Source organism: Dipodomys merriami, unplaced genomic scaffold (genome assembly GCF_024711535.1).
Source record: "Dipodomys merriami isolate MVZ:Mamm:240054 unplaced genomic scaffold, mDipMer1.0.p SCAF_13, whole genome shotgun sequence".
Taxonomy (NCBI): Eukaryota; Metazoa; Chordata; class Mammalia; order Rodentia; family Heteromyidae; genus Dipodomys; species Dipodomys merriami.
The window spans coordinates 2,767,532-2,794,789 of record NW_027202604.1 but is presented as its reverse complement, the minus strand read 5'-3'; the positions used below and the strand labels follow the sequence as shown (position 1 = coordinate 2,794,789).

At 40.5% G+C, this 27,258-nt stretch overlaps 1 protein-coding gene across 2 annotated transcripts in view; it reads left to right on the top strand.

Annotated features, from left to right (window-relative positions):
• Cacna2d3 (calcium voltage-gated channel auxiliary subunit alpha2delta 3) overlaps positions 1-27,258 on the top strand; it is a 940,778-nt gene that overhangs the window by 861,043 nt on the left and 52,477 nt on the right. For both annotated transcript variants that reach the window (XM_070018501.1, XM_070018499.1), the window contains 3 exons: positions 13,918-13,993; positions 16,469-16,521; positions 17,916-17,971. In XM_070018501.1, the coding sequence (XP_069874602.1) occupies positions 13,918-13,993; positions 16,469-16,521; positions 17,916-17,971 (185 nt within the window). The remainder of the gene's footprint in view (positions 1-13,917; positions 13,994-16,468; positions 16,522-17,915; positions 17,972-27,258) is intronic.

Genomic DNA, 27,258 nt, shown 5'->3' with positions numbered 1-27,258 from the left:
GGCCAGTCTTGCTCTTAGGAACACCAAAGCTTATTGGAAAATCATCATTTCTTAAGCTCCGAGTATCAGAAGATCTGGGAGCTCAGTGCCATCCTCTGACAAGACCTCCAGGGAAGAACTGCTATCTTTGAAGTGGAGCTTTAATAGTTATATTAATGTTGCTATTTAAATATATAATGATAGGCAATGCAAGGATGGTCCTCCAGCTCGATCATGAGATTCATTATGTAACTGCTGCCAGGAAGACAGGCACGCTGGGTTCATTACTCCCTTAAAACTGACTGGCTAAGAAATGTTCACTCAGGAAATCAGACTTTTAAGCCAGTCAACAAGACTAACTGAGCTTCGTGCTGAAAGCAGGGAATTAAAAATATGATGACCCAGTTTTTAAAAATCCAGAACTTGTTTATGCCAGAAGGGAGGGAGAAAAGAAATGATATAAAAATCTGGCAGGAGGCCAGCACTTCTGCAATGTCTGACATACTTGTTCTCAGGCCTGCCTGTAGCAGATATTCACTCCCTTTCCAACTCCTCAGCAATTCAAGTCCAGACTTCCTCTCCAGGAGTCATTATACTCAGATTTGACAACTCTGCTTGGACCTGACCTTGGGCGGCTGTTAGCAAGTTTTCCATGACTTCTTCAAGCTTTGCACAGCAGTTCCTAGATTGCCACCATCCAAGACTTCCCTGGTTTGTCCTATCTTTCTGTGGATGTGTATATTTGTATCATGTCAATTTGTTTTTAGCTCCATCAAGGAGAGGAGACAAAAGATGAAAAATAATAGTACATATGTTTCTCATTTGAAAGTATGTGTTTCAACTGTTTAACAAACTCATTTCCCTCTTCCTTCTTGGATGTTTGGTTCAAACTGTTTGGAGGAAGAAAGACAAAGGTTGTAATCGAATTTTAAATTTCTGATCTCCTTAATGTGGGTGAATCTAGAACTTGCTTTCACTGTAAAACTAACCAATTTGGGAAAAAGGCAGAACTGGGAGTTGTGACATTAATTGTTGACATCAAAAGCTAGTTGAACCTTGTGGACTCCTTGGAACAAAGTGAGCAACTTAAGTTTGAGTTTTAGAATCAGAGAGTCAAATCCAGACTCTAATATTTAGTAGCTGCAAGACTTAGAGCAAGTCAAATTACCTCTCCAAGCATTGGTTCTTGTGTGGACAATGGAGGTGTGATGATGATGATGATGATGAAGAAGAAGAAAAGAATCATTTTTCAGGGTTACTGTCAGAGTTAAGGAAATAATATAAGCATTAGCTTCTTAGCATAGTAGCTGGCATATATTAAGGGCTCAATAATTGCCAGCTGCCACCATGATTTTTGTTGTTGATCTTGGCTCAGTCGTGGCTTTGCTTCCTGTGGGCACTGTGTGTGTTCACAGACCCATGACACCTGGTGAGGAAACTATGACACGGGAGCACTACAGTCCTTGAAATCAGACTCAAGCGCCCTGGCTCATTCCCACATGAAGTGCTGTGGAGAGTGTAGGCTGACAGTCCTTTATTCAGAGAAGATGTACATTTCAGAAACGTTGAAACAAGGTACCTGTGAAAGTAACTGCCGGCCTCTGGGGACTGAAGTCATGTACCATATTAAGCTGTCAGCCCAAGACACAGGGCCCCTAGGGGCTAGGCTGCTTTGGAGATATGATCAACCCAGGTAAATTGGATCCCTTCATGAAATGACCTCTCAGCACCTTGGAGGGTGCTGGCTGACAAGGCTTCTTGATTTCATCAGCTTATGTATGTTGTGCAAAGGAAGTGATCTTACACAAGAACCTTAGAAACCATCTAAAACGAAGAGCTCCACAGGAGATCCCCATCTCCTTCCCTCAGGGAGCCAGCCTCCTTTTGGTCTCTCTTCTCATCCATTCTCGCCACCCCTCTCTCTCTGATGAAGTGGCAGCTATGTTTGCCCAGGCATCAATGTTCTGATGACTCACTGGGTGACTCAATAACTCCTCCACCTGGCAGTGCCAGTGAGCAAAATGTGCAGATCTGGATCAGCAATACCACAAGGGAGGAAAACGACTCATTCCTGTGAACAAATGAACAACTCTAGAGATCTCTAAAAAAAAAAAATCTGTGGCAATGTGTTAATCTACGGAAGCCAGCATTGATCACTCTTGGTCACTTTAATTGAATCTGTTCCCTTTTGCTGACCTATGACCCACAGGCCAGATATCAGAGCTGAACCTTTAGCATTGTGGAAATAATAGTATGCATTTTTCCCTAAGCACCTGCCACAAGCCAAGCTGGGTGGCATGGTAGATCAGACCTCTACCAACTCTGTGGGACAGGCAGAAATCAGGGCCAATTTCACAATAGCAGGCCCAGTGCAAACTGGGAATAGAGGGTACTTGTTTACAAGTCTCAAGGACTTTTAGACATTGAAGGCAAACCATTAGACCAGACATGAGGCTTTTCAAGTTCAGGGCTGTATGTTGATACAGGTCCTAGGCCTGTGAAACCAGCCTTTGGTATAAACATATCCCATTCTCATCTTATGGATGGAAATTGTAAGGTTAGGAATGATTAAGAGCTGCCCCTGTCTCTGTGTAGCCAAGCTAGATTCCATTATCCTGCAGTGTGAATGAACACAGGGAATTTGCTACCTCTGCCCTGTACCTGCTCATGCTGTACACAGAGCTTCCCCAGTCCTGTTGAGAGATGACAGGCAGCTGAGGTAGGTGTTAGCTCAGCAGTGTCTTATCTGGATGATGAAACTCCCAGTGGGAAGCCAGCTGAGCAATAAGATGGGCCAAATTTCTGGTAGTTATGTTGACAGAGATCATGCTGTGTCCCCAGGTTGTCCTTCTTTTCTCATAGGATAGCAGGAGTCTAGTTGCCGTTTTGGTTTCCAAACACAGAACTTCAAATCCTTCTTTGTTCTTATCACTGAAAGTAAGTTCCCTAAGTAGTGACTCATTTGACTTTCTTGGTCTAGCTGTTTATCTTTTTCATTAATATTTGTGTCTAGTGAAAGCGTTACACCTGTAGTTCTCAGAATTGGATTCTATGGTTTTCTCTCATTGGCCATGACACTGTCCCTACTTAGAAATATAAGCTGGGCACCAGTGGCTCACGCCTATAATCCTAGCTACTTTAGGATGCTGAGATCTGAGGATCATGGTTCAAAGCCAATCTGGGCAGGAAAGTCCGTGAGACTCTTATCTCCAATAAACTGTGGCTCAAGCTGAAGAGTGCAAGGACAGCGCCCAAGCCCAGAGTTCAAGCCCCACGAACAATGAGAGAGAGAGAAAGAGAGAGAGAGAGAGAGAGAGAGAGAGAGAGAGAGAGAGAGAGAGAGAGAGAAATATTATCTTCCCTCTTTGCCATCTTACTCTTGGTGATACAAATTCAGTTGTCAAATATCTAGCAAGAAGTGGGAAAAAGTAGTCAGTCATAGGAAAGAGTTTGAGCGTCTGTGACACTGGCTTTGAAATAAGTCTTCGACTAGAGCATCAAGTTTGCAACTGCATGTTCTGGAATATTTTCTCAGCTTCTCTGAGCCTACCTATCACCACGAGGGGGGACCTTGCTGGATTTTCCTGAGAATTAGCTAAAATATGTGAAAACAATTTTCAAACTGCAGTGGTATTGCTATGCAGTCAGATTAAACTTTGAGTGAGAGTTCAGATGCCTGAGATCCTTTTCATTACTTTTCTCTTGTTGTGTAATCAATGATCAACTCCTCTCCCCCAAAGATGCCTACTGTGCAGATGTTCCCTATGGAGAGCACTAGGCTTGGCTGTTCAATAGCATCTTCTTGTGGGGCTATTTAAGATATACCTCATACCTATGCCCCAGTTGTACCCCAAGAGATTTATAGTAAATCAGGGAAGCAAGCCCAGGCATTGGTGCTCTTAAATGCTTTCATGTGGTTCTCCTGGGCAGACAGGGTCAAGAAATACCAACTTAACAGCACCTGGGTACCAGGCTAGCTGCCACTTGCCTTGGAGTTGCCTGAGTTTTGGCAGTTTTCATTCACTAAATTTTAGTGTTTCTCAGCAGCAAAACAGGACTGAAGAAAGTGCTTATAAGCCTGAAAGTAAGGAGTAACTGGCATAATGCGTGAGTAACTGCGGAGTTACTATTTTGTACATGTTATAGCCTGTCCTTCTGAGTGTGTGTTGGTCTCCTGCTTGGACCTCTCCAGTGGTGACAGCAGGAGGGAATCCCCACGGGGCACAATCAGCTGGTGTATGGATCATATCACAAGAATGGTTGCTTGTGCTGGGCAACTCCCTGAACCATACTTTGCCTCCTTCCATTTCCTCTGTCCCTCCTCCTCTTCTCAGACTTGCATCCAAACACACATAGATGTCTGAATGGATCCCTTCCTAGACAGAAGAGCCCCACACCCATCTTTCTGGGTCTCTTTCTTGGACTGTCTTCCAGTACCTGTATCACTTCTCTCAGGCTGTGTTGGGAGGAGATAGACCTCCTCTGCTTCTGGTGATGTACTCTCCTCTAGTTCTCAGGGAGACGGTCTCCCACCCAGCCATACTGAAGGGACCACTGAGTACAGAGACAGCAAGACCAAGCATCAGACTTCACCTCAGGAAGGGCAGCCTACTATGGCTAAACCCTGACAGTGGACCTTCCCCCTCTTCCCATCTCATCCCCTTCCCCACTCCCTCATGCCTATGAGTGATGGCACCTCCAGTGGTTAGACAAGGGGGACAAACAGGACATTTTTATAACTTTTGAGCCAGGGAGAAGGAAGGTAATAATGTTAACATTCAACACTGAAAAGAGCTCAATATGGAGCCAGATAAATGCACAATATCCAGCAAAAACAGATTAAAAGCCAGATGCTGATGGGTAATACCTGTAATCCCAGCTACTTGGGATACTGAGATTAGGATTGTAGTTTGAGGCCAGCCTAAACAAAGAAGTTTGTGAGAGCCCTTTTCAATCTGTAGTGGTATATGCCTGTCATACCATCCTGGGTCAGATGCTGAAGAGGACCTCAGTTCTGCTAGCTAGGGCAGAAACATCCATGAGATTCCATCTCCACAGGGGGAACATGGATGGGATGGCACCTGCCTGTAATCGCAGTAAAGGTGGAAAACCCAAAACTGGTGAATTCTGTGTTGGGCATATACCTAGGCAAAAAGAAAGCCTCTACCTCAAGAATAAGCACTGAAAAGTGAACTGGAGACATAGATCAAGTGAGAGAATACCACCTCAATAAGTACAAGGCCCTGAGTTCAAATCCTAATGCTAAAAACAAAAACAGAAAATGAGGTAAATCCTCACTGAAGGCTTAAAGAGAGCTGTTGCTTGTGTGTGTGTGTGTATGTGTGTGTGTGTGTGTGTGTGTGTGTGTGTGTGTGTGTGTGTGTGTGTGTGTGTGTGTGTGTCTTGGGGCTTAAACTTGGGGCCTGGGCGTTGTTCCTGAGCAATTTTGCTCAAGACTAGTGTTCAACCACTTTGATCTACAGTTCCTCTACTTTGGTTTTTGAGTGTTTAATTGGAGATGAGCTTCTCATGAGGACTTCTCTGCCTGGGCTCAAACTGCCATCCTCAGATCTCAGCTAGGTTACAGGCATGAACCACTAGTGCCTGGCCAAGCTATAGCTTTTTATCAAATACACACCACAGGAGTGTTTTCTCTGTGCATTTTGCTCTTACCAAAAATATTTTTGTGGTTTCTTGGGAGGTCAAAGGGTCTTTTGTTTTTATTTTTTTGTTATCCTGGGGTTTGAAATAAAGGTCTCATGCTTGCTAGAACAGGCAGTCTTCTGCTTGAGACAAACTCCCAATCTTTTTGGTACCTAAGTTATTTTTCAACAAGCACTTAGTTTAGGCTTAGCTGAAATCCTCCTAGTTACACACCCTGCAGAGTTGCCATTACAAGCATGGTTAAGCTGAGATCTCACAAACTGTGCCAGGGCTGACTTCAAACTGCAATCCTTTCCATCTCTGCCTCCCAAGTAGCTGGTATTACAGGTATGAATTGCTAAGCCTAGCCTTCCTTTTGTTGCTGTATATCTAATTATGATTCAGGACAGAAAGGTCAATGGAGTACATGTGGCTTGCAGGGAAATAGATGGCTAATGAGTTGGTTTTGGCTTAGAGTTACCAACAGTAGTTACCATTCTCCGCCATTGTCTTCCCCATTTCTCTTTCATTGTTGTTTGTGCCAATGTGCTTGTGTGTGTGTGTGTGAGTGTGTGTGTGTGTGTGTGTGTGTGTGTGTGTGTGTGGCTTTTCTGGTTTAGTTTGGTTTTATGCTGTGCCTAGTGCAATATCCCTGGGCTTTCCTCTGTCTAGGGTCACTGGTATTTTTCCCATAGAGCCTGGCAAATGTACTCATCACCTCACCCACACACTGATTAGTGTGGTTTCTTTGTGTGGAATTCCTGTGGCAGATCCTCTTCTGTTGAAATCACCTTTCTAAAAAATGGTATCTCCAGGTAGAAGTCAATACGTGGACCCGCTCTACTCTGCCTGTATAGTGGAGCTGGGAGTCCCCTCAACCACACACACACACACCTTTGGTAATCACATTACATTTTAGCAAATGCCCTGGCCTTGGAGTCTAGAGTGTGAAAGGAAAAGTCTGTTATGTTTGGATAGCTGCTCTCCTTTAATACTGACTGCCCTACTGAAGTCTAATACTCAACAACTCCTGTAATGAATGTAATGGCTTCTTGGCTTCCTGTGGGCCTTACCATTTCCACAGAAGTATGCTTTGTCAGAGGTGGCGTTGAAGGGAACAAGGAGAAAAAGGAGACAGATTGGTCTGGACAAGTGTGTTTCTGGGCCAAGCATTCTGGAATGCAGAGGCAAGGAGATTGCACTGAACCACTCTGTAAAATCCTGAAGCTACTGCTAGAGAGACAATCCCAATTAGAGTAACCATAATGCTGCTGTCATCTTCACCCTGATGGTACCCTTGCTATTGTTTTTCAACATAATGACTTGTACATCTCATTGTTGCAATGTGTCTACCTGTATCCCTATTTAAACGATTTATTTTTTCCCTTCCCCTCCACAAATTATACCAACATCAAATACAATGAAAGCAGGGGTTATACCCTGGGGGAGGGATATACAAAGCAACAAAGAGATAATCTTATAAATGTGTTAGAAACAATCGCAAGAAATAAAAACCATTTGAATACTTATCTTGGGGTTCATTTCATCTAACATCAACTTATCTGACCTTTCCTGCTTGTCTCAGACATGTGCTAGTTATTGCAAAAAAGAGAAACCGTGGGACCTATGTTTTTTTGGGCCTGGCTTACTTCACTTAATATAATTTTTTCCAAGTCTTTCCATTTTCTAACAAATGGGGCAATGTCATTCTTTCTGATGGAGGCATAGAATTCCATTGTATATGTATATATGTGTATAATATATATATATATATATATATATATATATATATATATATATATATATATATATATATCACTTTCTTGATCCATTCATCTCCTGAGGGGCATCTGGGTTGGTTCCATATTTTAGCTATGGTAAATAAGGCTGCAATAAACATAGTTGTGCTGGTAGCTTTAGTATGGTCTTGTTTGTGATCATTTGGGTAAATGCCCAAAAGTCAGATTGCTGGGTCATAGGGGAGCTCTATATGAATTCTTTTGAGGAACCTCCATACTTTCAATAGAAAATTTTTTCATTTATGCTTTGTAAATTAATAACTTGGATGCTTCATGTTTGTTACCATAGACCCAACACTAACAACTTCTTTGTTTGTTTTGTTTTTTGAGGTATTTCAGCTTTGATCTCAGGGCTTATACTTGTTAGGCAAGTGCGCTGTCACTTAAGCCACACTCCCAGCCCTTTTTGCTTTAAGTTATTTTTCAGATAGTCTTTTATGTATAGGCTTGATCTCAGACCACAATGTCTCCTGAATGGGAATGACAAGCTTGTTTAGTAAGATGAGGTATCACTAACTTTTTGCCAGACTAGCCTCAAACTGTGATTTTCTCTCCCTGCTTGGAGTACTTGAAATTATAAGCATGAACTACTATTCCCAAGTATTTTTTAAATACCTCCCTACAAGTTCATTTTTAAACTCAAGGTTAATGACATAAAATAGTTGCTGAGTTCCAGGTATCATAGCTGTACTCCAGGATGGCAGAAGGATTCACAAAGATCCAAAATGTCAATTTTTTTTTACCAATTTAACAAAATTCTTTACAAAATTCAGTTTAAGAAATTTATAAACATGTTAGGTAGCCTCCAAATTGCCTGGCCTCATTTTCCTAATGAAATACTATTTTTATTATTATTACTATTTCTATCTATAAATATTATACCATTGATGAAATACTACTAAAACATAGTATGAAAAAGTACATACAAAAAGTTAGAGCCAGGTGCAGTGGCTCATGCCTGTAAAGCTACCTACTTGGAAGGCTGAGACAGGAAGATTGTGGTTCAAGGCCAAACCCGAAACAAAAGTTTATGAGATCCCTTCTCTAACCCATACCCAAGAGGCGGAGATCACATGATCTCAGTGCTAGGCCAGCCCTGGCAGAAATTTCATAAGTCTCAGTCTCCATGGAAAGAAGCCAAACACAGTGGCATGAATCTATGAACCCAAAGATGACAGGAAACCTAAAAGAAGGTGGATTGTGGGATTGAAGCCTGGGTGCGGACAGCAAAATCAGGCTAGAGATTGAAAAACAAGCTAGAGATGTTGCTTGTTTATTCTTCTGCAGCCTGGCAAATAAGAGGCCTTAGTTCAATTCCCTAATACTGAAGGAAGAAAAAGTCAGGTTTTTGCTTGTCAGAAGAGAAAAATAGCTATGAGAAGACTACTAGAAGTCTCTACCACTTTCAACATACCACAATGTGCTTTCAACAGTGAAGATCCTCTGACTATTGACCATGGTTTCCTTTATTATCCATTTCAGCAACACAAGAACCGGGCTGTGTTCCCAACTCCTGGCATCCCCAACATGCCATGTGCCAAGCCATCTGAGTACAAATGGCCATGGAAGATCTAGCCATTGGGCTGTGTGCCTGCCTGGTGCCAGACAAGGAATGTATAAGAACTCTCTAACAGCTGCTGGGTTTTACCACTACTACTAATGTCATCAGCAACCTCAGCAGGTCTGCATGGCCTGTGCTCAGCACATCACAGGCATTATTATGATGCAGTTACTCGGAACTGTAGACATAGCCTCTAATCTTGGCAGAGCTCAAGGATGCTTCTCCAGCCTACAGTTTCTCTACTCAAGGGGATTTTCTCTTAACTTATTCCCAAGCAGAATTCAGATGTTTTCCTTCTGTTACCCAATGAAAGAAACAGGCAAAGGAAATTTCAAATGTGACATTAATTGCTTTTAATTAACATTTTGCCAGGCTGACCTCGAAATGTGATCCTCTCCATCTCTGCTGAGGGAATAGGTGATGATATTAAAGGTTCAACTCAAGCTTGCTTTTGCAGGCAGACATTCTACCCCTTAAATCAAGGAAAGGTAACTTGTGTGGATGGGCCAGTGAATGAGCAAACAAGCAAATAGCTAGGTATCCCTTACTCAGTTTCATGAATTTGATCCTCAGTGAAGTAGATGTGGCCAGCAGAGCAACACTCTTGCTGTGAGTGGAGGCAAACACTTGTAATACTGGGAGGTGGCTGGACTCTTAGGACCCCATTCCTTCAGAAGACCTTCTTTTGGTCTTATTTGTCAAACCAAGGCTTCTCTCAAGGAGGCAAAGGATAATAGGAAGTTATTTTTGTTCCCTTGATGGATTCACTATCTACGGATTTGTTTTTGTGCTGGAGCTGGGGCTTGGCCTCATGCTTCTCACTGTCACTTGACTTTTTTGCTCAAAGCAGTTACTCTGCCACTCAGCCATACCTCTGCTTCCCACTTTTTACTGGTTACTTGGAGATAAGAGCCTCATAATTTTTCTGCCCCTGTTGGTTTCAAACCTGGATCCTCAGACTTCAGCCTCCTAAGTAACTGGGACCTTAGGTTTGAATCAACAGTGCCCAGAAGATTCAAAATTTGAATAGACTTTTGGGAGGTGGTAGACTCTGACAAGTGGAGCCTCCTTGAGTAAGGGGCTGAGCCCTTCCTGCTACTCCTCTCTGCTTTCCAGCTACAACTGGGTGAATGGCTTTTCTTATTGTACTTCCATATGATATTTCTGCCTTGACAGGGACCTAAAAGCAATAGAACCCGCTAATCATGGACTACAACCTCTTACACTAAGAGCCAAAATAACTTGTTCCCTCTTTAATTCTTTCTCTCAGGTATTTGTTACAGTGACCAGAATCCGAGTAACTCATAAAGTAATATCCTAAAGTATGATTTGGCCATTATGAGCCTTAGTTTCCTATCCTATTACCTGTAACAGTAATAACTGGTTACTTTCTAACAGAAAACAATCAATTATTAGTTTTCGCTCTTATTACCTAGACCACGTACTGATGTGAGAAGCATCTACAGCTTTGTTTCCTTTCTTTTTTTAAATATATACATTATTAACACCTGACTAGAAAAGGTGTTGATTAGCTGTTGACAGAACCCTCTGCCTAATCTAGCAAAACAGAGAGGCCTCATGGTCCTCCTTTAGGTGCTCTACCATGGCTTCCATGTTCTGGGCTTCTGGCCAGTACAGCCATGTGAAAGCCAATTTTCTGCTGGTGATCAGTTCTCATCATCTATACTTATTCTTGGTGATTTCTGGCTAAAGCCAGGGTGGTATAAGCTCACTGCCATTGACAGTGTGAGAGGTGTTGCACTGTGCTGGCAAGGTGCTATGGGTTGAGGTAGAGGGGCCTTTTTATAGTGGAGCTTTCCTTCTTTCCCCAGTCTAGCTTTTCTGCATGTAAGCGTGAGATGTGACTTCCCACTGTGACAGTCCCTTTGTTAAGGAGCTCCCGAGTTTCTGCTTCATGCCCTTACACATTAATAGCGCCCCCAGAGTTCAGAAAGGAGCCCATATTTTTCCATGCCACTTCAGTGATTCATTTTGCATTCAGACTTTGATCCTGAGTTGCTTAATTATGTCCTATGATGGGTTTTTATGTCAAATGTCTCCCTGTTCCTGCTTCTAGGGCTGTATTTACAAATATTAAGATGTTTACATAGTGGTTAGTAATGTTGATCTCCACGGTTACTAACCAGCCTATGAGCTCAGCTTATACCTTTATAAATTTAAATTGTAAGTAATTTTAAACGTAATCTTTTCTAGTTCTTAGCAAAATATTTTTAAATGTTTGTCTGGCTGGAAAAGAAAAGTGCTAGTGAAATGATTGTAGAGAAGTCTCCATGTCCCGGGCAGCATAGGGCTGTCCATGCTTTGTTTGCCTTACTTTGAGCTGCTACTTCAGAGACTGTGCTTGCCTGTATCAACGTTTCATGGAAGTACAGAGCTGCTGGTAGTATGGCCTCAAGCTTCTGGCTTTGGACCAAGCATGGTTGAAGTGGCTAGGAGTGATGCCATGAGGATTGAGGCATGTTATCTGTAATGAGAATAAATTCCTGCAGCTGAGGGCCACTGAGCTCTACACCACTCCTGGGCTGGGCATGATTCTTGGTGCCTATTTTAGAGCCCAATGAAAGTAGGCAATTATCATGTTCTCTATAATCAGCTGAACAGGATACAGGTAGCCACAAAACGGAGTTATTTAAAACAGTAACAAAATCACTTCAAAAAGGGTAATAATCTGGAAGTTTTTCTTTCTGCAACATCTAGTTAAGGGTGTCTACATGTAGAGAAGACCAGGAAGGTTCATTTTGTAACCTCCTTGGCAGCAGAGGTATCACAAAGCCCCCGTTTTGCAATGAAAGACAGAAGCCCTGGCCTGGGAGCTGCCTGGAGCAATTTAATTTGGCCTCAGCTTATAAGTAAGAGCCTTTGGGAAATGAAAATCCTGAGCTCTCTGCCAGCTGTGCAGCTGGGTGGTTACCATGGCAAAAGCCCCTCACAAGCCTAACCAGCTGGTTTTGCCAGCCAGCTGGCTCTGCCTGGCTGGGGACTTTCCCCACAGTCTTTTCATCTTGAGTTGTGAGTTGATTCTGGCTATGAGACCTCATCTTGAACAACATTGTTTTTGACCTTCCAGTAAGACAATGGAATGGGCCATAGGTCTTACTTCAAAGCATCTCTGAGAATCTTATCCTAATTCTGAGCAGAAAGCAGGCCAAAGTGGATCCAGCTTGGCCCCCAACTTGTCAACTTGTTCTGGCTCCTCCATTGGTTTGCTAGGGGAACTTAGGCATAATATTTGCACTGGATGTGACTTGGTTTGCCTCTCTGGAAAACTGAGATGATCAGAATCTATCTTGTTAGAATGTATTTAGAAGAATGCTTTGCTTAAGGTTACTCCATGAAGTTCAACAGGCATCAGCTATTGTCATTATGATCCTTGGCTAAAATGCCCGTGTATAAAAGTTGCAGAAGTGTCTCATAGTTACCTCTCACTCTAGAGAGCACCTGGGACTACCATAGCAAAGCGTAAGTCTTACTCTATAGTGCACATTCCAATGAGCTGAGGAAGCATGCTTGTCTATCCTCCAGCCATCTGGGTAAAACCTGAGTTTCTTCCAACTGCTCTAAACACCATCCCATTAATTAATAGTGATGATGAAAACATCCTAACATCCTAATAGCAGCAGGTGCAGCTTTGCCTTCTGCTGAATGTCTCCTATGACCAAGTACTATACTAAATTCAACACAGACTACCTTCTTTAGCCCTGAGGAGCACCTTTCAAAGGAGTAATTGTTTTCACCATTTCACAATATGAAACTGAGGTGTCAAAAGATTAAATGGATGAGTTAGAGTTTTATATCTGGTGTCAATCCAGTTTCAACGAGAATGTCACACTGCTGTTCCTTGGGCCTTTGGGAACAATATAGAGTTAAGAGCCTAAGCATGGTGTCGACTGTACACTACTGGTTATTTGGTTGTCAGAGCATCTCTGTAAGTCATTTGACATGTGAAAAAATGAAATATGAAACTGGGTGCTGAAATCCTAGGTACTCAGGAGGCTGAGATCTGAGGATTGTGGTTCAAAGTCAACCCAAGCAGAAAAATCCATGAGACTTATCTCCAGTAACCTAACAAAAAGCTCTAAAAGGAGCTGCTGTTGCTCAAATAGTTGAGTGCTGGCTTTGAGCAAGAAAGCTAAGGGATAGTATCCAGGCCCTTAGCACCAGGACCAGCACACACACACACACACACACACACACACACACACACACACATACACACACACACACACAAAGAGGCATGGCAATATGATAAGCAATTTAAGATCAAACTTTGTATATATTATGTAAAAGCACCAACTTTCTAAATCAGGCACAGCTTGCATTAATATCCACCATCCTCTAGCCACAGGCAGTACGCTCAACCCTGTGCTCTCTCACCTGACTCTGGCATAAGAGATAAGCAGAAGGAAACACAGAGGTCAATGCAAATTCTTGCCAAGAAATTGCCCTGTATAGAGAGACCTGTAGGACAAGGTTGGGGACAGAGGCACAATGGGCCAGTGAGGAACCGGTTAGAATTGTCCACTGTTTCCTAGAGCTTGAGAAAGTTAAAGATCCTGTTATTTCTTAGCCCAGGGTCTCCTTCCCAGGGATCATCCACCATGGAGATCAGAGCCCATGTCCAGTTCAGAACTCATCTTCCCTCTGGAGTATCTTGGTTCCTGCAAATCTACCTTACTTCAGACCAAAATGGCTATCAAGTTGGCAGGCTTTCTCATCTCACTCTACCTTTCCCAAGAACATCCTCCCAAGTGCTAGAGGGTCACACGAGTCTTCCTTGTTCCTTGTTCCCCAGGGTACACTGCATTTGTGACTGGTATACTCCGTGCTGACAACAGCCCTCCAGGCTGATACACAGCCCCATTTAGGTCCTGTGTTTTCTCAATTTGTGAAGCTCCTTTCCCTTCTTTGCTCTAGAATTACCCTGTATGACTATCAAGCTATGTGCAGAGCCAACAAGGAAAGCAGTGACAGTGCCCATGGACTCCTGGATGTAAGTACAGTGCTGGCACCCTGCTGTGCCTTGGTCTTTCCCTTTGTGAGACCATATCTCCCTCTTTCAACTACTCAGGTTTTCAAGACCATGAGTGTTTAAAAATATTTCCTGGCTTTATTTATTAAGAAAAAACTGCTTCTTTTTTTTAACCCCAACCTGAAGGCTTTGATTGATTAATGCAATAACCCACTTTTCATGGAGGAGCAAAGAGGACATTTTTGCCAAATTTCTTTAAGAATTTTTGCTTTTGTTCAGCAGAAATCATCCCTTTTGGTTTATAATAGAACTGTTAGCCCACAAATGAATTCTTATTTTGATGACAGACATTATTCCCTGATCAAGTTATACTTCTTGGAGCTGCGTTTGTTGATGATGTTATGATTTCTAATCAAACAACAAAGTACTGTAACTTTAGAAACTGCCAGAAGTTAACGGTTACAGTTTACTCCCAGGTTTTAAATTGTCATTTACAAAGTGCTAACATTGTCACTTTAACCACCAGTTACCTAAAACACAGAAAGAAAAAAAAAGATATGCTTTTATATAATCCACATGTATGTCTAAATATAACCCCTGCAGGGTTAAGATTTTATAAATGCCAAAACTTAGCCTAAAATTTGGTTTAAAAACAAGATTTTAAAAGTCATTTTTGGTTTCCAAATATATACACCTTTTATCTTCTGAGAGGCCTTACAAGGAGATGCTTTAAAAAGCAAGTATTTAATTTGATTTTACTATTATGGGAGAGCAAGAGAGGTTCAGAGCTGGAAATTTTCTGAGGCAAAAAAGAGCCGGATGTTTTGAAAAAATACCAGTTTTTACTGTGATGGTGTCTTTCTCTAATCTTAGCAGGAATGTTTCCAGACTTTAAAATGTTCCCAAGATAAATTTTCACTATTTGGCTTAAAAGCTCAATGGCTTTATTCTTCTGAGTGACAATGTGAATATAAATTTTTAATCTCATATCTCATATTTACATAATCTCTCTTTATTTAGCATATATTGAGAAGGCATGGGGGGGGGGAGCATCTTTTCCCCTGGCCTCAGGATGAACTGCCTCTATGCCAAGCCTCTAAAGCTTCTTGACTTCTTTATTCATCTTTTAATCCTCTTAGCTCTGCCTCAGGCTATGTACCTAAGGGACACGGTCCTGTGGTATGATCACCTGGGTGTTCTTGAAAGAAAATAAGATTTTTTGAAGTTAAAATGACAAAACCATGATTCTGCAATAATGCATTTGTTTAAAAAAATAGTTGGAAGTTCACATGCTTATTTGGCCCTAATCCTCGGGGCCCAAGAGCCCTCTGATTCAGAGAAAGATGTTGAAATAGTTCAATCAGAGCGAGAGATATTAGAAGTCAGAAATCTGTGTGGGCTAATGGGTACTCTAACCCCCCGATATTTTTTTGTTGTTGTTTTTGTTGTTCCTGCTCATTTACTTTCTGGCCCCAAATAGAATGGCTAAGGGAATCTAGGTTTGTCCTTGTGTTATTTACAACTGGATGAATTCCCCCTTCCCAGTTCTAGTTCTTACAATTAAAATGTTCATGGAGTAGGACTAAGTAGCATTGCCTCAGAAACCAGAGTTTGGCAGGCTTTTCAAGTCTGTGACACCTAAACACAGCCACAAAAGGTTCTGAGATTTTTCTGGACCTGACATCTGGAGCCCAGAGTTTGCCAGTGTCTTTGCCTGTTCCCCCCAGTCCACCTACTACTTACATATCTGGCATACCTAGGTACAAAGAGCCAACTGAGGGGGAGAGCTGGTATTTTCCAGAATTCAGGAAATTGAATTATCCACATAGGAAATATCACAGAGTAAACAATCTGACTTCTCTTTTTTTAATTAAAATATTCTGAAATAAAGATTAAGCTGTCAATGCCTTCTTTTATAGATTTCTGCAAGGAGAAAAAAATCACATGTTTATATGGTTATCATTTTTTTTAAGTCCAGTATGTAAGTGTAAGAAAAACTAGCTCAAATCCTACATAATTCATGGGAGGCATTAAAAATCAAGTATATGGCATTTGTGCTTATTCCTATGAATGACACACAGTGATAGAGAACACAGAATCACCTTTCCAAAAAGGAGCTCTGTGAATTATCATTTGAAATTAGTTATTTGATTCCAGCCCCTGAGCATTAGGCTGTGAAATATTAGCCCCTAGAGGCTAAAGGTTTAAGCATTGTTTGTTGAACTTCCTTCTTCCTCCCAGTGATAACCCTTGTATTAGAGCATGTTTATTTTACTAGTAAATCACATCTCACTACAGGAGAGTTCAAAGTTTTAAAATGTTAGTTTTGGGATACAGTATCCAACCATTTTCTTCCTTTAGCTAGAGAGTCTCTGTTTTTTAACCTGATATCAATCTCTCTAGAAGAATAACATTGTCTTAATGTAAAGCCTTAAGTCAGACTGCAAAGTTTTTGTGTGATACATTGTTTGTAATGGATTGAATTCTTCCCTCCAGCCTTATAATGCCTTCCTTTCTGCAGTGAAGTGGATAATGACAGAACTTGTCTTGTAAGTACAGTCCTCTGGGTTTTTATTTTTATGTAGTATTGTTTTTCTTTTTGTATTCTGATGTGAATTGGGCGATTGGTTCCATGCATTCAATAACCATTACATTTTATAATACTCTGAGGTAAACTCACTGAACATCTCAAAATAATGAAGGCCAAAAAAAAAATATATCTTTTGTTGTTATTCAGGATCACTCCTATGCCCTTATGTCACTGTTTAGCAGACTAACAGCTTGCAATATACAATCCGAATTTATTTATTGTGGTTACTGTTAAATTTAACATGGATGTCTGGATGTTTTTAATGCAGCTTGGGTGGGCTGTGGTCAGAACACACTGCCATGCTGTCCACAGCTACTTGGGGTGTCTCAGCTCAGTGCAGGGGCGGGGGAGGGGGCTTGCTCACAAGGGAGCCAGAGAAGGCTGGGGACTTTTCCCAGGTGCGATTTAATTGTTTACCTTGTCAAATTCTGGTCCTCCTTGGAAGATGTTGGATGCTTCTGTGACTTATGTCAGACTTGAAGTGTCACAAAGATGAAAGGCTTGACTTCCAGAGCAGATACTGGACACGTTACAGCAAAACTGGGTTACAGGAAAGCAGATATTTCCAATGGACAAGCATGTGGACCAGATTGATTAGTTGCACAAAACTCTCTCTTCCCCTCCAAGACTCCAATTCTTTGAATTAAGGGCAGATTCTTGCCATTTAATGGAACCTATATTAGTTTAACCAAGTTGACCTGGACCTGAAAAATGAATGAATAAATTTGGGCCTATGTCTATGTCATTTGAAGGATGTTTTATATTATTTTATGTCTTTTAGTAGCAAATTAGTAAATTTTGATTTTTCTGAAATCAGACTGGGTTACCATTTCATAAAAAGAAATTTGTCTCCCATTCCTCTTACACACAAGGCTTTATCAAGTTGAACTTGCAGCATGCATTTTATAAGCATCCTTTGTTACTATAGACTGTGGTCTAGGAAGAGAAGAACATTCCATTTGTATTTCTGAGCTGAGGCAGGACGAATCCCTTTAGAAATGTCCTTGTTTATTGTAAAATCATACTAGATGGTATTAAGAGCAAATGACAAGTTAATAACAACTAGAAAATGATTTCTGCACAAACCACAGGATATTTCTCAACGAGGAGTCCTTGAGTCTAGGTGAGCTTGACTTGGGGTTTAGCCCAGCATTGACGGTAAAACAGCCTTTTACTCAGTAAGATAACGTCTGGTGGAAACTCAGTGGGAACACAACGAGCCGTGTTGAGGTCTCCAAAGTGTGATGTTATTTTTGCAAATGAGGTGAGCAGCACCAGACAACACAGAATGTCACTGTTCTAGCTAGGAGGTGGATGACCAAGTAACGCTGGGCTTTTGCACCATCTGTTTAGGTTCCTGGTGGAATTTAACCTCTGCAGTTGGTGGCACTCTGATATGACAGCTAAAGGTAAGCAGTAACTGGTGTCTTTTCCCCCAGAGTGATAAACCCAGGGTTCACTGCCTATTTTTCATCAGGGATGTGCTGGCTTGCAGAAAACTATGCAGGACAACTTGATGACTTTCCAGCTCTGTCAGCAAAAAGCTGTCTGTTGTGCTGAGTGTTATGCCATCCAGTCTGAAACAAAATTCCACCAGCTTTATTCTGCCCTATTGAGTGTACACTTTGACCTGATTTTCTTAACTAAGTTTTTGGGGCCCTATGGGGCCCAGATAAATTCTTCAGAAAGCTGGGAAGCAATCCTGAATGAATAAATAACAACTTTTCCTGTTCTCACAATACTCATGAAAATATAAATCAAAAGCTTCCAGTGATTTGAGCAGTAGTTAATAGAGACTTCTTATATCCACAAGTAATGGAATTAGGTCAGTATGTATTTGAGTCTGGCTTAGAGGCTAGACTTTCACAATATCTTACCTCAGCTTAGTTTCTTCATGATGAGAAGAAGTATATCCCTTAGAGAGTATAGGTGTGGGCAATGAGAGAATACATTGTGTTATAGGCTCACCAGAAACTGGCACATTAGATGTCAACTCTAGTTAATTCCTGATAATGGTGATGACAGTGATAACCCTGACAATGATGATTACCTTTGAAACTAACACACTCCTAATAAGCACTGTCTCCCAGTGGTCTTTCCCACACTTGCTCAGTCAACTACTATTTTTTTTTCAAATACACTCAGTTTCTTTCTTTTCTTTGTGTGTATACTCATTTGCGTTCATTTTGTTAACCTGGAATGCTTGAGATTTGCAGTTTAGTAGCATATCATTTTTTAAAATGAGATCAATAAGTAATGTATCAGCATTCACCCAGGAGCAAGGTATATTTTATCCTGGAATTTCCTTTCCTCCTTTTGATACCAAGTTACAAGAATTCTAACAGTAACTCAGGAAACATACAATGCTTCCTAGTTGCTCTTCCTTCCATCTTTTCACCCATGGTCCCAGATGTTTCTTAACATTATAGTGGCTGATTGTTTACTTGTTTTACATGAAACTGGAATTTCACTATACAGAATGTTACAGCACTTAATTTGGCTTTCTGCATATAGGGACTTAATCTCTGTTTCTTAAATATGCATACAAGTCATTCTTGGGCAACACATGACCATTATTGTCTCTAGCCCCTCCTTGCTGGGTCAGTATCAATTTTGAATGACAGTAAGTACCCAGAGTCCCACTTTTAGAAATTTAGCCTAAGGGAATTAGCTGAGATGAGATCAAAACTGGGTATGGGTATGATAATTATCATTAGGGAATTTATGATTGCAAATAATGACAATTCTAAGTGTCGACCAATAGGAAATCTTAAAATTACAACCCATCTATAGAATGTAAAGTATGTTATTTCTGCAAGGGATTTTATGTTTTTGTTTGTTTTAGACAAGATCATGCTGTTTACCCCAGGCTGACCTAGAACACTACCCCAGTGTGGTTTTGAACTCTTCATCCTCCTGCCTCCGTATCTGGATTATAAGTGTGCACTACTCCCCTGTCTCTGCAGACTTTTTAATGACATTGAAAAATATTCTCATGTGGCTGGCTGGAGTATTATCTATCTGTAGTCACAGCTAACTGGAAGGCTGAATCAGAAGCCAGGTGTTGAGTGCTATCACCCCCTCAAAAAATCCCCCACAAAATCAAGTAATAAAACCTAAAATATAAAATTATACAATGTACCAAAAAAATCTCTCTAATGGGAGGAGGGGGAAGGAAAATGTGGAGCTAAGTAAGATTCTCAATTAGTTAGGTAAACAGAGGGCCAGGAGACAGAGATCAAAGGAAGAATTAGGGAAAAACTATCATGAAAAGAAATTTTACTGTAGTATAAATCTACTTTGATTCAAAATTGCGCATAGTTTGCAAACGAAATGAGAAGGAATCTATTACATAGGTAATTGTTATTTTTTCATTTTTATAGGACTAACTTTTCCAATATTTTACATAAACAGGCTAAATTTAAAAAGGCAAATGAGATTACAAGGAAGAAATGCATTAATAGTGGTCAAAGGAATGGTTATGACAGCTCTCTATATTACCATTGACAAATCCCCACATATTCCAAATAACACTATGATCACTCAGAAGCCAGGGTAGCTGTTCTGCCTGTGAATGATTGTTCTGGATTTGAACACCCCTCTTCCACCTTTGGCTAACTGGGAAGTCCTGAGCATGATCACTTGTCTCTCTGGACTTTGTTTTCCTCATTTATCAGTGGTGGTAACAATAGACATAATGTGCTTGTGAAAGATAAAATGTGCAAGTCCTCTGGTTATGAAGGTGAGTACAGAGGTAGGGCTCATCAGGAGAAAATGGTTCACTGTGGGGTTTCTTCGGGACTGTACTTTGTCTCTGGCCTTTCCTGTTCCTCTGTTGTAAGATGAACAGTCTCCTCCCACACATGTTCTTGCTACCATGCTGTCCTCACTTTAGCTCCAATGTAATGGAGCCAACTAACTATGGAATAAAACCTCTGAATGTGAACCAAGTAAATCATTCCTTCTTTTAAATTGTTTCTCTCAAATACTGGGTCACCATGACAAAAAGACTGACCAGCACAGCACTGAAGACAACTAGCTTATTGTTCCTCAGCCCTGAGTACACTAAGAAATAGCCAGGTGTCTTAGTCAAAAATTATCATCTCTGAAAATTTCCATCACTTCCAAAAGTAGTGCCACCAGTCTGGCTGCAAGCATTTAACACATGAACTTGTGGCAGACATTTCATATTCAAATTATAACTTTCAGCCAGATACTTGGAGTTTATGCTTATAATCTTAACTACTCAGGAGACTGAGATCTGAGGATTGAAGTTCAAAGACAGCCCAGGCAGAGAAATCCAAGAGACACCTATCTCTAAAGAGTGAAATGTCAGAAGTGTGGCTCAAGAGGTAGCACATCAGTTCCATTCAAGGTCTAGTACTCTCTGTCACACACACACGCACACACACACACACACACACACACACACACACACACACACACGCACACACGCACACACGCACACACACACAATCCCCTCCTCTCCCAATTTTCCACTCCTGGTTCATCACCTTTAAATCTAGCCTCCATCAAAGTTTAGGGTGTGGACAAAATACTCACCTTGAACTGTTTTATTTGAGGTGTTTTTTTTTTTGCAGGGGGGGCACCTTAGACATCATCTCATACTCTTTGTTTTGATCTTAGATTCAATGCTTATTTTTTTAGTTTTGTGGGATTTAAGTCATTGTGATCTTTGCCTAAGTCAGTGATTTTCAACAGGGAGCCATCAATTCTGCCTTCCAAGAATCTCTGCAATATCTGGAAACATTTTTTTGTTTTATAACTTGCTACTGGCAAGTGAGTAGAGGCTAGAGATTCTGTTAAATATACTGCAATCCACAAAACAGACCCCAAAACAAAATATCAGTAATGCTACTGCTGAGAAGTCATTGTATGGACTAGCAGGGCAGAGGGTGAGGAATAAGAAGGATATAGTCTTTGTATGAATTCTAGATGCATTTTGGATGATTCTCACCCCACCATAGCTAGTCCAACATTTGTCTAAATTTTAGTTGTTGAAAAGGAGTATTGAGATGCTTTAATTCTGTTTTCTATCACAAGGGTCTTAGTAGCTTCCTAATGGATAATTCCAAAGGCCACCTCACTCTACTGCCATACTGTGAGAATTTCTTCCTAAAGAATATAAAATGCCCTTGTCCAATAACTACATTGCTGCCATGTGGTATCTCAATATAGAATGGTTTGGCATTTCCCGAAAACTGGTAATCCTGTTGAAATTATTATCAAACCCTTCAACATACCAGAAAAGTGGACATTGATAGGCACTTCAGAGAAAGCTAGTCATAAATTATAAGCTATACAGATAGGTGGATGCTTAGATTCATAGATGATAGCTATCTGGTATGTGTAGTGGATGGATAATGACTCAGACCTAAACCAAAATATGCCTTCCACCAGGATATTGATTTCCTTTTTTTGTACCTAGATGTTGAGCTGGATGCTATACTAGGACTATCATTCAGACCTGTAGTCATCTACTGAGCAGGAATAGGATAGATGAATAGGATACATGGAGGCAAGTTAACTTATCCACTGATGTCTTATTTAAAGGAAACATAAATCATAAACCAGTGTAAGATGGAAAAAGTTTCAACACCATATTCATTTGCAAGATCTCTTCATCTTAAGTCTACCATTCCCTCGCTAGATAAAAACCCTGAACGGAGACATACATCTTTGTTTCAGCTAAAAATGGAATCCATAATTACACTGTTTATCTGCTTTGTTTCCTTAATGAAGGGGACTGTGGAAGCCCATTTCTGCTTGATTATCACAAAGGTATCATTTTGTGAAGTTGCACAAAGGGAATGGGAGCTTGCTGGCACCCAGTCATGAATGGAAATGCATTCACAGAGACAAAAAAAAAAGAGGAAGGCTTTTCAAATGGCAAATCTATTCACTCCCAATTGTCTGCACATAATTGCAGTGAACCCAAGTCAGTAATTCTCATTAGGGACATTTGTTGCTAAGGGAAAATTAAAGAAATTCAATTGTGTGGATGCTCTATTGGATGCTTCACAGTGAGTAGCAGGTCATGGTGACCTCAGCTTTAGATATCCACTATCACCAGGGAAGGAAGCAGAGTGGTGTGACAGTAAAGACTGTTCACATCTGGACTGTACCACTCACAGCAGTGTGACTTTGGGCAAAGCATCTTAAGTTCACTGAGATTTTGTTTCTTTATATGTAACAAGGAATAGCAGAGCCTCACTCACCATGTACTGATGAGGATTCATTCATACAAATGACCTGGTACTGTGTTCAGTATGTAGCAAGTGCTTAGAGAGCATTGGCTACAAAGGTTTTGGTTGTTTGTTGCCTAAATAATAATGGTGGTGGACTGAAGGCATAGCTTACTGGTAGAACACATATCGCATGAAAAAGATCTCAGGTTCAATTCCCAGCACTGGAAAAACAAAAGAAAAGTACATGATGTATCACTCCCTATGAGACATAGGGCAATCTGATGTTTAACTTTCAGTTCTTTTTGGAAACAGAAGGAACTGCCCTAGCAGAGCACCATATTATATGTCTGTACTTTTGTACGACTATGAGTTTTCAATGCCCAGAATTAAATAACCCCAACAGACTGGTGTCAAATTTGGCTATTGGTTTGAAGTTCCACAGATAACAGTAGTGCCTGGAAAATATGTAGGGTGTTTTCTGTAGCACTGTAGATAAAGAAAGGTCCATGTTATTTAGATCCAATGTGGCCATGGTTTTATATAATTTGTACATTTCCCCAAAAGCACATCAAATAACTTCCAGCCAATCTGTAGTCATGCTGCAAATAGACTCAACGTTTATCACCACATCAACCAGGGAACCATACAATTGTCAAAGGAAAAGCATTTCATTTCCAGAAAGTATCATGGCCAAATGAGTTTTGCCATAGGAAGGGTTGGACTCATTCCACTGAAGCTGGGCCCAGGCAATTAGAATTAGAGATGGTGAAATTATTGGGCTTATTTAAATCATGTGTATGTGAGTGTGTGTGTGTGTGTGTGTGTGTGTGTGTGTGTGTGTGTGTGTGTGTGTGTGTGTGTGTGTGTGTGTGTGTGTGTGTGTGTGTGTGTGTGTGTGTGTGTGTGTGTGTGTGTGTGTGTGTGTGTGTACTGCCTCACTGTTTGCCCCAAAGACATTTTCTTTCTTCCTTTCATTGGCTCAACTCCACAAAGCAGAGAAACATATGTGCTACAGACAAATAGCTCCAGTTTAAATTTTCTCTTTGCCTCCCTGGGTAAATTGTTTATTCCCATCCTCTTGCCTCCACTGAACTGTCTGCAGGCAGAGATCAAAATTGTTCCTACCTCAGTTTATTTTTTAATCTCATATTTTATTATTGCATAAGTTAATACATGTAAAGCACAACAGCATCTGGCACAGAGAAATTCCATAACATAGCTTCTTCCATGTATAGATTTTATATGCTATTTGCATATGGCATATATACTAATAATCTATGACTTTGTGTGGTTAACCTTTATTTCACTTTAACTCATTTTTTTGAAATTCAAAGTTCTTTAAAGATAAAAGGGAACTTTTTTTATAATTTGTTTTTTGTCGTTTGTAGACCTTGAACTCTGAGCCTGGGCCCTGTCCCTTCAGCTCAAGGCTAGAGCTCTACCACTTGAGCCACAACACCACTTCCAGTTTTCTGAGTGGTTTATTGGAGATAAGAATCTCACAGTCTTTCCTGCCCGGGCTGACTTTGAACTGTGATCCTCATATCTCAGCCTCCTGAGTAGCTAGGATTACAGGCATGAGCTACTGTCACCTAGCTAAAAGGGAACTTCTTAAATTCAAAATCAGAATTGTTCTCCATAAAAAGAGATTAAAAGAATAACAACTGGACAGCGCCCAGGCCCAGAGTTCAAGCCCCACAACCGCCAAAAAGAAAAAAAATTAAAAGAATAACAACTGAGAAAATGTTATCAAATTGTAGCCAGATCCAATGAGGTTTTAATTTCATCTCCTCAAGATAAAAAGACAGAAAAGCAAATAAAAGAAATTGAGGTACCCAACAGATTAATGGGTTTTAAAAAGCATGGTGTATACCATGGAATATTAACACAGCCATAATGAGAAATACAGTTATGCCATTTACACAAAAATAGATGGAACTAGACTTTATGTGGAACAAGATATAACAAGCTCAAAAAGTCAAGTATCACAGGGTCTTGCTCAAATGTGGAATCAAAATAATGAAGGTGATGCTAGTCATGAGACTTAAATGTAGAAGGACTGCTGGGGGGAATCAGCTGGAAGGGAGAAAGGAAAGGAAAGGGTATTGAGGAGTGAAGAGGATCAAAGTGCATACATAAATATGAAAACAGCATAATGAAATCCACCAAACAACTTTAAAAAGGAAGGAAGGATGGCAGCTAAGGAACACAATGGAGGGAGCAAACTCGTTCATAGTACACTGTACCCATCTAGGGAATTAGTACAGTGAAACCCTCTTGCATTGATGTATACTCATTCAAAAAGCAAAATAATAATAATAATATTTAAAGGCTTTGTGTTGACAACTTAACAAATGGCTCAGTAATTCTGAACTCTTTCAGAATTTCATGAATCTAAAAATTACATGAGATTTTCCATGACTTTGAGATCACTTCAAAGTAAAAGTCATCTTTAATATATAAAAATAAGTGGTAAAAATTTCCTCCTCACAACACAGAGACATAGAGTAAGAGCTGGGAAAATGAGATTCCCACTAGATGTTCCTCTGGGTTGTGACATGGGTCTGGGAGGTGATGTTACCTGTCACCTGAGGGGAAGGTAACTTGCCATGCCACTGAGGATCCTTATTCTATGTCCACTCACTTGTAAAGCACCATTTGGGAGCATCATTAGCTGGGTGGCCCTTCCCAGGAATAGTACTGCCAGGTACTGGGGATTGGACAGTACTGATTGCTAAGTCCTTATAACCAGTGGAATCAGAGAGACAGCCATCTGCTTGAAATTACTACCCAAAAAGAAATGGCTAGGAAAAGGCCAGAGGAGGAAAGAGAAAAGTCATGGAGCAGCAACAGCCTACATTTAAATAGGACTCACAGTGTGCCCATGACTTCCAAATGGTTCTCATGCAACCACATGAACTGGGTGGAAAGGAGGACACTAATAAGTAGAAAGGCTAACAACTCAGCTGAAGTCACACAGCAGTAGCAGAATGCATACTGGTGGTTACTACTTAGCCCTGTATCTGGCATTTTATGCAGTCTGTATATGTGTGCATGGCATGTGTGTAGATGTTATGTGTCACTCTGTTAGGAGATGCACATGCTTTCATCCATTTATGCCATTCCATTTGAGGTGATGATAGGCATCTCGTCTTAATATAACTGACCCATTCTTGAAGACTCATGCTCTGGCTACACTAAGCAAAACTGTATTATATTTCAACCCCAAAATATTTTCTCCAGGTAAAAAGAACTCAGTGAAAGAGCCTTTCCATAAGAAACAATCATGTTCGTATATAAATGCTTTAGTGATCATCCAACAATTACCTAATTGCTAGCCAACAGTCAGTCACACTGATGGCACTCTCAAAGCCACAGTATTCCAGGATGGGCAGCTTACCATGCATGGTTCTGACATTCAACTAGAGATATCTGGAATGTAACTTCGGAAGTTGCAATTACACGATGCTTTCTTACAGCTCTCCTGTTTGGGAATTACAAACATAAATCATATGTTTCTATATAGACAGTGTCCATAAACTTTATACAAAGTTGGTATGTTGGAAACCTACAAGCATTCTATTGGGAAAATATTAGTGAGCAGGCTTCCTGTAAAGTGTACCTGTTACCACTAACATGCCCATTTTACAGGTAAGAAAACTGAGGACTAGCAAGACGAAGCAGAGCGGGATTTTTTTCCAACTTGTCTTAAGCCTTAACCACTGTGCTGTAGGAGCCATCATCATTATGGTCATGATGGCAGTGTTCTACTGCTTATGCTGTTTCTGTCATGGATCTCATTATTATTTAGCATTTCAGGTACTAGACCAAATTCCTAAAATATATTGTTTCACTCACTTCTCACGTCAATTTCTGAGAGAAGACCTCTTAATCTTATAGTCTACAAATAAGAAAACTGAGACTTTTTTGGATCATATTCACGGGACATAAACTGTTTAAAATAATTTAATTGACTACCAAGTCTTTATAGTGTGCCTACTATGTGCTCCTCCATGTACCAGGATTATTTAGTGCTTTGAAATTGACATGATATTATTGGACATGGAACTTCATAAATAGTAGGATTTGGTTTAGATCTGTGCTTCAAAGACATTATGTATTTTACTATTATACATTTCAGTGTTCTTTGTACAATAAAACCATGCAATTGTATCATGAACTTTGTCTCACCTTAAATAATACGCCATAGCTTTTGTACATTTCTTCAGATGTACATATGTGTGGCTGCTAAACCTAAGTGAATCTGAGGCCAGAGAAATAGAAAATAGAATTCTTATGATGCATAAATGATAGCTGATCAAGCCAACACAACTGCTTCAGGAATTATAGCTTATAGAGTTGCTTGGCAGACGAAATCACTTGACTAATTAGAAAATAATGCATTATGCTGTGCCTAGAAAAATCTCAGAGCAGCAGAAGCAGAACTGCATTCTGAGTTGCTGTGGGCTGTTGGGCACAACACCGAG